The 12,947-nt window shown below is 37.4% G+C and overlaps 1 protein-coding gene across 2 annotated transcripts; it reads left to right on the top strand.

Annotated features, from left to right (window-relative positions):
* Positions 1 to 789: 789 nt before the first annotated feature.
* Positions 790 to 6,107, top strand: LOC119784739 (carbohydrate sulfotransferase 6-like). Of its 2 annotated transcripts, none has more exons than XM_038286944.1 (2): positions 790 to 1,022; positions 4,288 to 6,107. In XM_038286944.1, the coding sequence occupies exons 1-2, from the start codon at positions 872 to 874 to the stop codon at positions 5,571 to 5,573; spliced, it is 1,437 nt and encodes a 478-aa protein (XP_038142872.1). In that variant the 5' UTR covers positions 790 to 871; the 3' UTR covers positions 5,574 to 6,107. The 2 variants fall into 2 exon arrangements, with proteins under 2 accessions (XP_038142872.1, XP_038142873.1); XM_038286945.1 differs by having other exon boundaries at positions 888 to 1,018; positions 4,285 to 6,107.
* Positions 6,108 to 12,947: the final 6,840 nt, after the last annotated feature.

Here is a 12,947-nt window from a genome sequence, read left to right on the forward strand (position 1 = left end):
ATATGGCATCCAACCCTGATTGGCATATAATGTAAAATCACAACACTTGGGCTTAAAATATCTCTTCCAAGACAGACACAAAACTTTCCAAATCCACAGCTAAAAAAAGTACCATTATAGTTTAGCCCATGGTTTTTTTTGTGTTTTTTTAAAACACAGTGAACGATTTATCACTCAGTCTGGATTCACTCTTCTTTCAGCTGCATCTGAATGAACAGATACACATTTATTTGGTTGTTGACTAATAACATTGCTAAGAGCTATAACCTAAATTACTAAATTGGTGAAAGACAACTGGATTTTGAACAACCGGAATCATGGGTTCTAACCCTTTTAGGAAAGGGGCTAAAACCCTGGTCAGTAAGCAAATTACAGTTAAAATCATTCAACTGATAGTAAATAACTGGCTTTACCCTTGAATGACATATTAATTAAATAACTTCCAATTCTAATTATTTAATATATTCATAATCTTCTCTTAAGCTGGCACAACAGTCATTACTGGACAGACTGATTAATCCAGGTTTGTCTGACCTCAGTAACAATGAGGACATTAAAGCCAGGCATACACTGCAGGGTTTAAACGTTCACAGCTGACTACTAAATATGGGAGCTCTAATTGAATAATACACTGAAACACTCCACACCCAGTGGAATTCAGCCTCAGGGGTTAGCCGTGAAGCTTGCTGCTCAATCCTGTTTGGCAAACATATTTAAGGATGTGATTATTCAGCCAGAACAGGCATCAGTTTTTTAACTCTTGCCGTGGTTTCTGGAGTTTATTATTTCAGAGCCCTTCACAACAGCTGTTTTCATTCGTTGTTTGATGTATTTAAACATTTGTTAATGTGATGCGGGATGTTTGGATTTAATGAACACCATTGAGCCTTCCCTGTTTCAGAGTTTCTACTGGCTTTTTCAGGTACTTGCTCTGTTTGAGTTCATCCAACGTGAGGGACAGCGCAGAGGACGACAGCTGCAGGAAGCCATTGTCATCAGTTATACACAACAAACAAAAAAAGGTAGCAATTAAATGTTTTTGTGTATTTTCTATGTCTTAAATATTTAAATATACCATTACTTCTCAAGCTATCTTTTATCATTTTTTTTCACAACTTTTCAACAATCTTATTACTAACTTGAATGTCTGATTTTAGCCATGTATGTACTGTATGTATATATGTATATGTATACATCTATATGTATATAGATGTATATATATATATATATATATATATATATATATATATATATATATACACTATATTGCCAAAAGTATTTGCTCACCTGCCTTGACTCACATATGAGCTTAAGTGACATCCCGTTCCTAATCCATAGGGTTCAATATGACGTCGGTCCACCCTTTGCAGCTAGAACAGCTTCAACTCTTCTGGGAAGGCTGTCCACAAGGTTTAGGAGTGTGTTTATGGGAATTTTTGACCATTCTTCCAGAAGCGCATTTGTGAGGTCGCACACTGATGTTGGACGAGAAGGCCTGGCTCTCAGTCTCCGCTCTAATTCATCCCAAAGGTGTTCTATCGGGTTGAGGTCAGGACTCTGTGCAGGCCAGTCAAGTTCATCCACACCAGACTCTGTCATCCATGTCTTTATGGACCTTGCTTTGTGCACTGGTGCACAGTCATGTTGGAAGAGGAAGGGGCCAGCTCCAAACTGTTCCCACAAAGTTGGGAGCATGGAATTGTCCAAAATGTCTTGGTATGCTGAAGCATTCAGAGTTCCTTTCACTGGAACTAAGGGGCCAAGCCCAGCTCCTGAAAAACAACCCCACACCATAATCCCCCCTCCACCAAACTTTACACTTGGCACAATGCAGTCAGATAAGTACCGTTCTCCTGGCAACCGCCAAACCCAGACCCGTCCATCAGATTGCCAGATGGAGAAGCGCGATTCGTCACTCCAGAGAACGCGTCTCCACTGCTCTAGAGTCCAGTGGCGGCGTGCTTTACACCACCGCATCCGACGCTTTGCATTGCACTTGGTGATGTATGGCTTGGATGCAGCTGCTCGCCCATGGAAACCCATTCCATGAAGCTCTCTGCGCACTGTTCTTGAGCTACATGAAGTTTGGAGGTCTGTAGTGATTGACTCTGCAGAAAGTTGGCGACCTCTTCGCACTATGCGCGTCAGCATCCGCTGACCCCGCTCCGTCAGTTTACGTGGCCTACCACTTCGTGGCTGAGTTGCTGTCGTTCCCAAACACTTCCATTTTCTTCTAATACAGCTGACAGTTGACTGTGGAATATTTAGGAGCGAGGAAATTTCACGACTGGATTTGTTGCACAGGTGGCATCCTATCACAGTTCCACGCTGGAATTCACTGAGCTCCTGAGAGCGACCCATTCTTTCACAAATGTTTGTAAAAACAGTCTGCATGCCTAGGTGCTTGAATTTATACACCTGTGGCCATGGAAGTGATTGGAACACCTGATTCCAATAATTTGGATGGGTGAGCAAATACTTTTGGCAATATAGTGTATATATATATATATATATATATATATATATATATATATATATATATATATATATATATATATATATATATATATATATATATATATATATATATATATATATATATATATATATATGTATACATATAGATGTATACATGGCTAAAATCAGACATTCAAGTTAGAAAACGTGGAAAAAACATAATATATGTTAAACATAATAATGTTAAAATTTTTAACAATTTTCTTTTTGTATCTCTGCTGTTCTCTTTTTTGGAATTATGCTTCAAAAGAGTAAAAACTCAGTTGGTAGACTATACGATGCTTTACAGCATTAAAATATATAAAAATATATGTCATTAAATGGTGAACGCCACACTGAGATCAACAAGATGCCTAATAAAAAGAACAACTATTTGTTTTACTGCTGGCTAAAGGAAAACTTATAGTTTATTTTTGTTTTTTATTCAGCTAAGTGGAACAGCAACACCTTAATCAAATGAAACAGAAAATGACATTTCTCTTTATCAGTGTTTTTTAAAGGAGTGGTTCAGTTTGCTTTGTTTAATAAGTCGATAAAGGCTCTCGGTAAGAGCTAAAGTTAACCCTTAATAAGGTGTAAAGAAGAATAAGAATTTTGAACATTTTGCCCTTATACTGTTAAACTGTTTAATTTATTACAATCCAATTTTTTGATTTATCATTAGCAGTGGTAGAATTAATGATATATAGATTTTATTCTTCCCTTAATTAAAAGCCTAGTTCTTAATGAAAATGTGCAGCTTATTTGATGGAATTAAAATCAATGGATTAAAATAAAAAAAGATTGATTTGAAAGACTGATGTCACTGATGACATCAGACACAAGAACCAGCTAAACAAGTCTGATGGAAAATAACTTTCAGAAAGGTGAGCCAATCTGATATGGCTGAATATGTGCAGAATGTGCTGGCATAGGACACCGCCTGTCTTGATACACTTTCAACTGAAAAAAGATCAGACAACCTCTGCATGAAACCATGTAAAGTATGTTTACAAGAGGCCATAATGTAGCTGGTATCAGAGTTGCCTAGGAAACCCTTTTTTTTTATCCAAAAGTTGCAGCTCCTTTTTACAAAAGAAAATTCTTCTTTCATTTTTGGATCAAATACAAGCACATCTAAATAAGTTAGAATATATATATAATAAGCATTTATATCAGGGATTCTCCATAAATAAAAAAGTAAAACGCACTACAAAACTGAAGGCAAATATATCAGGCCTCATAAAACAAGAATAATTAATATATCAACAATACTAATAAGTCTTATTACGTAACAATCACCACTTAATTCATACTAGGCTACTATGTGAGACAAAGTGCCTTTTGAAAAATAAAGCAGGTATTTGTCATGATTATTTTAGCCCTTTCTTTTATTTGCTTTTGGCAGGGAAAGAACAAATAACAAAACTACATTTATAATCAGTTTCAATTCCAAATGAAAATCTATCTGAATTATTTCTGTCAAGGATTTAAATAAATCTATCACATCATTGTCAGAATCTAAATATTAAAGTCTTCCTATATAAATAAATCTAAAACAAGTTTTATATACTGCATTTAGTCGAGCAGCTGCATGGCATGCACTATGAACCCATATTGTGTTAAGATTTTCTCCTTCTGGTTTCAGATTAAGAGTTCAGTAGAAAGGAGCACTGTCTGCTTTTTGTCAGAATGGTGCTAAGCTTAGATTTTTAATGATAGTTGTTCATAAGGGGATACTTCAATATATAATACATATATTTTTCTGTTCTCTGTCTTTTTTCCCTGAAGAAGAGACGGTCATCTGTCTCCTGGCAAAAAGAAAAGGCAGATCTACTCAAACTGCATATACCAGAAACGAAAAATTACTTTCAGCCATGAAATCCATCTTCAAAGTTGACTTCAGCGTTTTTATTTTCCTCATGCTCCTGCAGGGGGCAGCATTGTTGCTGTTCTGCAACTGGTACTACCAGCTTGGCTCAGCAGACTCTGCCCCTCCAGACCGTAAAGTTCACGTTTTGCTCCTTTCATCATGGCGATCTGGTTCATCCTTCATGGGTCAAGTGTTCAGTCAGCACCCTTCAGTTTTCTATCTCATGGAGCCTGCATGGCATGTTTGGAGCAAAATGAACAATTTTGGTTCAAGGACTCTACGAATGGCTGTTAGGGATCAAATGCGGAGCTTGTACCAATGTGACTTCTCTGTGATGGATGCCTACATGTCAGATAAGAGAAAAGCGTCCTCCTTGTTTATGTGGTACCAGAGTCGGGCTCTGTGCTCGCCTCCTGTCTGTGGCCTCACACCATTTGGTCAGATAAGCAATATGGATCAGTGCCAAAAGGAATGTGATGGTCGACATTTTGAGATGGTGGAGAAAGCCTGCAAAATCTACAGCCATGTGGTCTTAAAAAAGACTCGATTTTTTGAACTGGAATCCCTTCACCCTCTTCTTAAAGACCCCAACCTTGATCTTCGCATCATTCATCTTATCCGGGATCCTCGGGCTGTGTATCGGTCTAAAGAAGAATCTGCCTTAGCATTCAAGATTGATAATGCCATTGTCTTGGAACATAAAAAAGTACCAGAAGCCGAGGAGAATTATCAAGCCATGCAAGAAATCTGCCAAAGCCACATCCGAATCAATCAAAGTGCCACCCAGAACCCTCCTCCGTTTCTAAGAGGTAGATACAAATTGGTCCGTTATGAAGATGTAACAAGTAATCCGCTTCAGGAGATCCAGGATATTTATGAATTTGTAGGTTTAGAGATGACTGATGAGATGGCAGCATGGATAAATAATATGACCCGTGCAAAGGGAAAAGTCAAGGTACAAAATGCTTTCCAGATTAACTCCAGAGATGCTGTTCAAGTGTCCCAAGCTTGGCGCACAACGCTCCCCCACAACAAGGTCAAACGTGTTCAGGAGGTGTGTAAAGAAGCCATGTCATTGCTTCACTACAAGACAGTCGGCAGTGAGGAAGAACAGAAGAGACTAGATATTGATCTGTACAGGTTAGGAAAGCCAAAAGGGTTTGCTTGGGACCCTGTTAAACCTCCAGGTACAGGGAGCAGGTAAAACACATTAAGTCATAACAAGATGACTTTAAAGGACTGCGTTCTGTTTCAGATCCCACTGGAGGCTACAAACCTAGACCGTGCAGCAAAGACCTTTTGAACTGTACATAGCAAAACACTGATGCTGTAATCAATTATATAAGAAACATCTCTCTCTCTCTGTTCAAATGTTTAGAAGATCTAAGTGAGGAGTTAGAGACATTTCTGTTTGTGTTGGTGTGGAAAAAAGATAAATGTATGCAAAAGCATTAATTTATCTTTATCTGTCAGGATACAAACATACAAGATGAACTCAGCTGTAGCTTTGATAAAAGTAAGTAAAGACTTTTCCATGGTGGATAATTTGTTTTACAAATTCTTAACTTAAGTTTTCAAGAAACATTTCTTGTAGCACATGTCATGTCATATATGTGCTTCAAAATTATCTAGAAATAAGTAAAAATTTCTTATATTAACTGTATTTACCCTTATTTTGAGCAGGTAAATAAGATAAGTTGCCAATGGAATGAGCATTTTTACACTTAGAATAACATAATTAGACAATATGCACTTGAAATAGGACAATGTAATTGTATTTCTTATTTAAAATGTAAATTGTCTTGTTCCATTGGCAAAGGGTCTCATACCCCCCCTTCTCATTTCAGGAAAAAATGTACTTATTTAGATATTATTATTATTTGCAGTGTGTTCATGTAACCAATCTATCCTGAGTAATGTTACAGATGAGACAGAGTTTTTCCTCATGATGAAGTGATAGATCTTATTGAATCATGGTTTTGATTGTGTTATGGATCTACATAGGTAGTTCTGGATTGTTTTGCACATTTTCTAATTTGCACTATCATTGTTGTGCCGTGGTACTTCTATATTATACCTTTTAACAAACCTGTGTACCTACATCACCGCATACGAGGTCATTTTATTCTGAATCATTTACATATATTTTTCCTGCTTTTAAAACATCCCAGTTGGAATATTTTCTTAACAGGAATTAGCGTGATCGGTCTATGCAGTTTTTTTTTTTTTTTTAATTCAGCCTTATTTGAAATCAATATTTGCATAGCAAAACGTAATGCTGAGATAATTGACAGGATGGATTTTTTCGTAAACATAGTTACATGGTTGCATGTCTGTACATTGCCCTGCTATGGACTACATGTCCAGAGTCCCCCATAGACTGTTGGAGATAAGCACATACATTTATGGAGCAGTATCATAACTTTATTATTTGTAGATATGTTTTACACTGATGTCAATGTTTGGTTTCGTTCCATATGCAGCATTTACACCATTTATCATTCCTGGTTGTACAGGTTTTTTATGTTTACGGACTCTGGAACAAGAAGTACAGAGAATGATTTTTGCCCTCTAAGAATACACCTATGTTAAGAAACTGGGCTAAGTGAGAAACTGATGAATCCACTTAGGGTTTTTCTTAAGTGGAATGAATAATTTATTCATATTGGATATTTTCTCATATTGTACTGCCCTCAAGAAAATAAATAATTATAAGACCTAATTTAGAGTTGTGTACATTTTTAACAGTAGGTCATAACCATTGAGTAAAATGATTAGACCTGTTAAAACATAGACTTGATAAGATGTTGGATGTGAAGAGTTGAAGGGGATACCAATTCTGGCAATAGGGGATGAAATAAAATGCCTCATGTCAGAACAAACACTGTTTATTAAGGATAGTACAACATAAAGAAATTGTAAGCTAATATAAAAAAACAAATATAGATTTAGGAACTAAATGTCACATAGGAAAAAGTAATTTACCTGCTGGATATAGTCTTAATTAATAGTCATTTTCTATTTCATTTTTATTACAACTATATGGTTGACAATAGTTTCCAATGGGATGAGAACATTTAGACACCATGAAACGAGAGATTTTTTAAAGGAACGTGTTGAAACGAACAGGGAGCTGTTGGCTTTCAGAGAAAGGAGTAGACACAATTTTTGCAGGGATAACTACCTTGGCAGGACACCTGTCAGAGTGGGAAGTTAGTCCTGAAAAAAATCGTCTGCTGTTTGGAACTGGTTTGGGTTTGCTGCGACAGACGTGGAGCAAGAAACCCCACACTGCAACATTTACATAAAGGCAGTCGCAGTTACAGGCAACAGCACCATAAACCCTTTTCAACATCTTAAACAGAGGCATTCAGCTGAATGTGAAAAATGCCAGTCTCTCCGGGACGAACAACCCTGAACAAACCAACAAACCTCAGCTAAGAAACAGCCAACTGTTTCTGAAACTTTTGCACAAAGCACTGCATACATTGGTGTAACTATCTGTAAGCAGACACTGCAGTTGCTTAGGGGCCCCCAACCTCTTAGGGGCCCCTTCACTTATACCTGGCAGGCCCCCTACGCAATTGTGGACTAGAACGTCTCTTTGCAGATGGAATAGTGCGAAACATTTCACTTAAACCCACCTGATACTAGGTTAACTGACCGGACTTTATTTATACCCCAACACATGCCAGATTTCAACATGATGGTGAGCCGTTTAAACACGACACCAATAGAAAAGCAGACAGTGGTACTTTTAATTACTATGTTAATAACTGTGTATAGTTCATGAGACGGTTGGTAAAAAAATACACTCATATAATATGGTTGAAACCGCAATAAAGATCTTAAAAGAACAATGTATTTGAGTATTTTACACTATTACTTGGAATTGTGGGTAACCCAGAGTGTAGATTTAAACCATAACCGTTACGTACAATGTGTTGGCGATGATGGATACCAAAAAGAGCTACTTAAGTGTATTCCAGAAAAGAAAAAGCGAAGAAGAGCTGCTGGAAGAACGAAAAAAAATTCCCAAAATAAACACATTCTTTCAAAGAACCGAAGAGGGAGAGGTGGACATTGCTGCTACAGTGAGTGAAGATTGCCATTTCCATGTCTACTTATAGGGGGGTGGGTTGGCGGTGGGGGAGTTGCTGTACTTCATATGGGGTCCACCCAGATAATGTTGCTTAGGGGCCAATTGTTGTGCTGTTATGCCATTGACTGCAATTGAGAGGAAAGGAGCATGGTCAAAAACAATTGTAGAACTACAACTGAGAATTTGTGAAAATGATCTATATCTATGTATTGTTTATAAGAATCATTTGTAATGGAATAATTTTTTTGTTTGGGGTTTGCTTTGATGAACCAGTTATATGTGGGTATGGGACCAAAATAGACAACTAAGTTTAATCTGTTTTTATTCTTTTAAACAAAAGCAGACTGTTTTAACTTGATAGAAGGAATCATTACCAAATGTCATTATTACTGTATTTTTGGAAAATAATTCTCATAAACAATTTGAAAGTTCTGTTTCCTGATTTGATAAATTTTTTGTTCACTTCTGTAATTTAATAAGTTGTGAATCGATTTTTTTTTTTGAGGCCCTTTGAGTCTTTCATCCTTTTGACTTCAAGAATTAAATGGCTACATTTTCAAGGAGGGTGCAGTGTTGGGACTGTAACAGCTGTATTTTTTTCACTAACTAGTACGCTAACGCGTTAACATTACTACATGATGCGTTACTGCGTTATTTTAGAGTCTCGGGATCAGCTAGAGACTTAAAAGCTGCAGTGAAGTATTTTCTTCCTGTTGTTAAGGAAGAAAATATTCTAAAATAGTTAACTTGGAAAAAGTTTGGCTCTCTCTCTTCCTTTTGGATCCCCGGCCCTCCCGGCGAGCTGCGTGTGGCCACAAGGAAAACCAGCAATGCGTGTTGACGTCACAGAATTACAGAGTTTAATCCAATATAAGACAATGCATAAACTTAGAAGTAAGACAATGCAAAAACTTACACCAGAAACTGCAGAACAATGGAGACATACATTCATTTACCTGACATAAATGGAGAGAAGGAAAGAAAGCAAAGACGTGCAAAGACATCTTTGGAGAGTTGCAAGAGCAAATCTGATTTGTTACTTCTATATAGAAAGTTTTATCCTCTTGTATTTAATTTATTCAAATAAGGCTGGCTTTTGCTCCTCCAACCAGGAGCTATCTCTGACACTCCGAGAAACTTAGAACTTCCCCTAATTTACGGCCTGGCGTCCAGAAATTCTAAGGTCTTCTGGCTAAAGAAAACATAAGATAAGACCTCACAGAATAGCTGTGGAATGCGGGGCCTCTTCCTGCCATAAATTCTCAAGAACAAACTTAAATTCAGTAATTTGGTTCAAGGAAAGGTTATCTTCACAAACTTGTTCAAAATTAAGAAATATGTTCAAAATGAGAGTGTTCAACATACCTTTTACACATGCCATAAGATTGACTGTATTAAAAACTAAAAATAATCATTTTTCTTTAACACTGTGTTAGAGTGAGGGAGACAGGACGGAAACATGCTGAGGGCGTGTTTGTGTTTACCAACACTAGTCATCATGGCGGCTGCTGCAGAGCCCAAGTCGAGTTTCTTCACTTGGAGATATTCTCATTAATTTACAATTTGTGCCTTGGATCAAAGATTCTATCTACTGCCCAGAACAGCAACTGTAACCTGTTGAAACACCTACAAAAGCAACATGCTGCAACGAAGCTAGAAGCTACCGGTGTCGTGCCAAGGTAGTTATTCCTGGGAAAATTTGTATCCCCTCGTCAGGAGCGCGCAAGGAGTAGGATAAAACAACCCGACTTAACTCCGCCTCAATTCCATCGTGCAGAACTTGAGATTTGAAAGGTTTTACGCGTATAAAAGTTGAGCTTTACTGTTTTATTCTTTACTTCACATGTTATAGCAGAATATCGCCAGTGATATTGATCTAAAACTAATACCGGTAATAAAACACAAACGTTTGCTTGAAAACTGGTCGCTGACAGCAGTGTCTACTCCTTCCTCTGAAAGCAAACAGATCCTTGTTCTTTTCCACACGTTCCTTAAAAAAATCTCTCATTGTTTCACAGTGTCCAAATGTTCTCATCCCATTGAAAACTGTTGTAAACCATATACTTGTAATAAAAATGAAATAGAAAATGGAGTGCATTTGTAATCTTTAAAGACTACCGTATATGCAGAAGGAAATAATTTTTTCCTGGTTGAAATTTAGTACTTAAATCTATATTTGTGTTTTATATTAACTTACAATTTATCACTGTTGTACTTAGCCTGGGTGCCATTCCGAACTTAGTCCCGCCCACAAAGTTTGAGGTCAGGAAGTTCGGTCTGGCTCTGCTCCATAGTAGCGCGAGTATTATCGCCCACTGTCAGGCGATCCAATCAAATTGTCAGGGCGGGCTTTATACGATGATGGACAGATGACCAACAGTAACGTAATCAACCACGTGACCAATGCACGCTTGGGTGACAACAATAATGGCTGCCGCTGGAGAGTTTAGGTGAGTAGATTCTGCTATTAGGTCTGTTCTAGAAGATATCGACAGCAAATTAATTTTAAAAGAGGAACAGAGAAACGCGATCTAGTCTCATCTTCTTATTCTAGGTGTGCAATTGCACACTTTGATTTTTGTGGACAACAACTATGCCTCGCTTAACATACGTCACGCACTCCGTTGCTCTTATTGGTTGTAGGTCTATCCAATTGAGTGCAAAGGCATTTTTTTTCCTGGTTCGTTCGAAACACGCCCCATAATCACAGCTCTATGGAGCAGTATCAGACTCATATTCTGACTAGAATTGAGTCGGACTACGTCAGGCTATGTTGTACTATCCTTAATAAACAGTTTGTGTTCTAACATCAGCCGTTTTATTTTATATTTTCATGAAATAAAACCTGCTGTAATCTGTTCCCCCTGTCTAAATCAGACAAAAAAGGCCCCAGCTTTTTCATTTTTGGCTTATAAGCATCTTTTATGATGACAATTCATCATAAAAGAATGTGTGAGGCACAGTAAATGGTGGCTTCTTTGAAGAACCTAGAATATAAGACATATTTTCAGTTGTTTCACACTTTTTTTAAAGTATATAATTCCACATGTGTTCATTCATAGTTTTCATAAATCTAAGTACCTTTAATCTAAATCTTTCTCAAAAAGTAAACAGTGTGCAACTTTTGTAAAATAAACAATGATAAAGTTTTGGACATTGATGACCAATGTCCATGTTTCATCTTAACCTTTTAACTTGAGTAGAGGGTGAAGTTCTGTTCTACAGTGCTGCTGCCCTCTCAAAGCTTCTGCAAACCTCAGGACACCTCTTAGGACACCCCCCACGGAACTGAGAACAGTAAAATCCACAGCACAGAGGATTTTTCTCTCTCTTTCAGTGAAGCTGAAGTTCACATCGAAAGAGGACAACACCATGGTGCCAGGCCCAAAGGCCCAGATCTCCAGAATGACCAAGGATAAGACATTTCAGAAACAAACTGCTGCACAATAAACTGCTGTAACATATTTCTCTGAGTTTCAGAACTTACAGAGCCAGACTGGAACTGTGAACTGCCATGCAAAGCTGCTGCTAGAGGAAACTCAAACCTTCCAAAATGGACATGAACAGAGGTATAAGGTCATGCACAATTAGGGACAGATTCTAGTAAAACAATGTGTGTTTTGATGATTTTGATCATTTCATGTGTTTACTGATTAGTAAAGACAAAGCAAACAGGATGGATCCTATGGTACGCTATGATACAGTAATATGTTTTGAGCTGTTGTTGGATCTTGGACAAGCTTTATTTCCCTAAGGGTTTTAACGCTAATATAACATTAGTGTTCATGTGTTTTCTCATATATGTTCATTACATTTTGATGACCAAATATATTATTTGGCCAAATAATTTATTTACCCCTTATGGATTTGCATTGTGAATTGGTTTGAAACAATTCCAAACACTCTAAATTGGTGAAAAACTAATTTGATCAGGTCCCAAAGTCCACAGGATAAACTTTGGTTTTCAAACACAAAATCCATCATCAACTGTGAAAGGGTGGATGGATGACCCAAAATGCAGAGGCATGGAGGCAGAGGTGATTTACTTGTGGGTTTAATAAAGGTTAACAGAAAACAGAGGCTGGAAATCAAAAAATCCAAACATGAAAAAGTCCAAACAAACTGAAAACCAGGAGTCCAAATATCCAAAATCAAAACATGAAAACAAAGTCAAAAGCAAACCAGAAACCATTGAGACATCAGGGGGGATTCAATCTAGAAGAGGAAGGCTCAGAGAGACGGAGTAGGAGGAAGTTAGACGAGGATCCAGCAAAAAAGAACAGAACAGAGAGTGTTTTTGTAGGAGACTGAAACAAAGAGAGGGTTAATGAGCAGATTAGGAGCAGGTGTGAGCAGAGCAGAAACAAGAAAGAAGTAAGAGAAAAAAGAACACAAGAGGACAGCAGAGGGCAACAAATGAAAAAAAAAAATGGAAGACTGACAATAACTAGAAAATACAACAAAATAATAATTAAA

The sequence above is a fragment of the Cyprinodon tularosa genome, unplaced genomic scaffold (genome assembly GCF_016077235.1).
Source record: "Cyprinodon tularosa strain WSP-4 unplaced genomic scaffold, ASM1607723v1 ctg232, whole genome shotgun sequence".
Lineage (NCBI taxonomy): Eukaryota > Metazoa > Chordata > Actinopteri > Cyprinodontiformes > Cyprinodontidae > Cyprinodon > Cyprinodon tularosa.

Bases quoted from the DNA above. Each gene is read 5' to 3' on its own strand.
- LOC119784739 (XM_038286944.1), top strand. From the start codon at position 872: ATGAACACCATTGAGCCTTCCCTGTTTCAGAGTTTCTACTGGCTTTTT. The intron at 1,023-4,287 runs GTAGCAATTAAA...TTTTCCCTGAAG, and splicing joins TACACAACAAACAAAAAAAG to AAGAGACGGTCATCTGTCTC.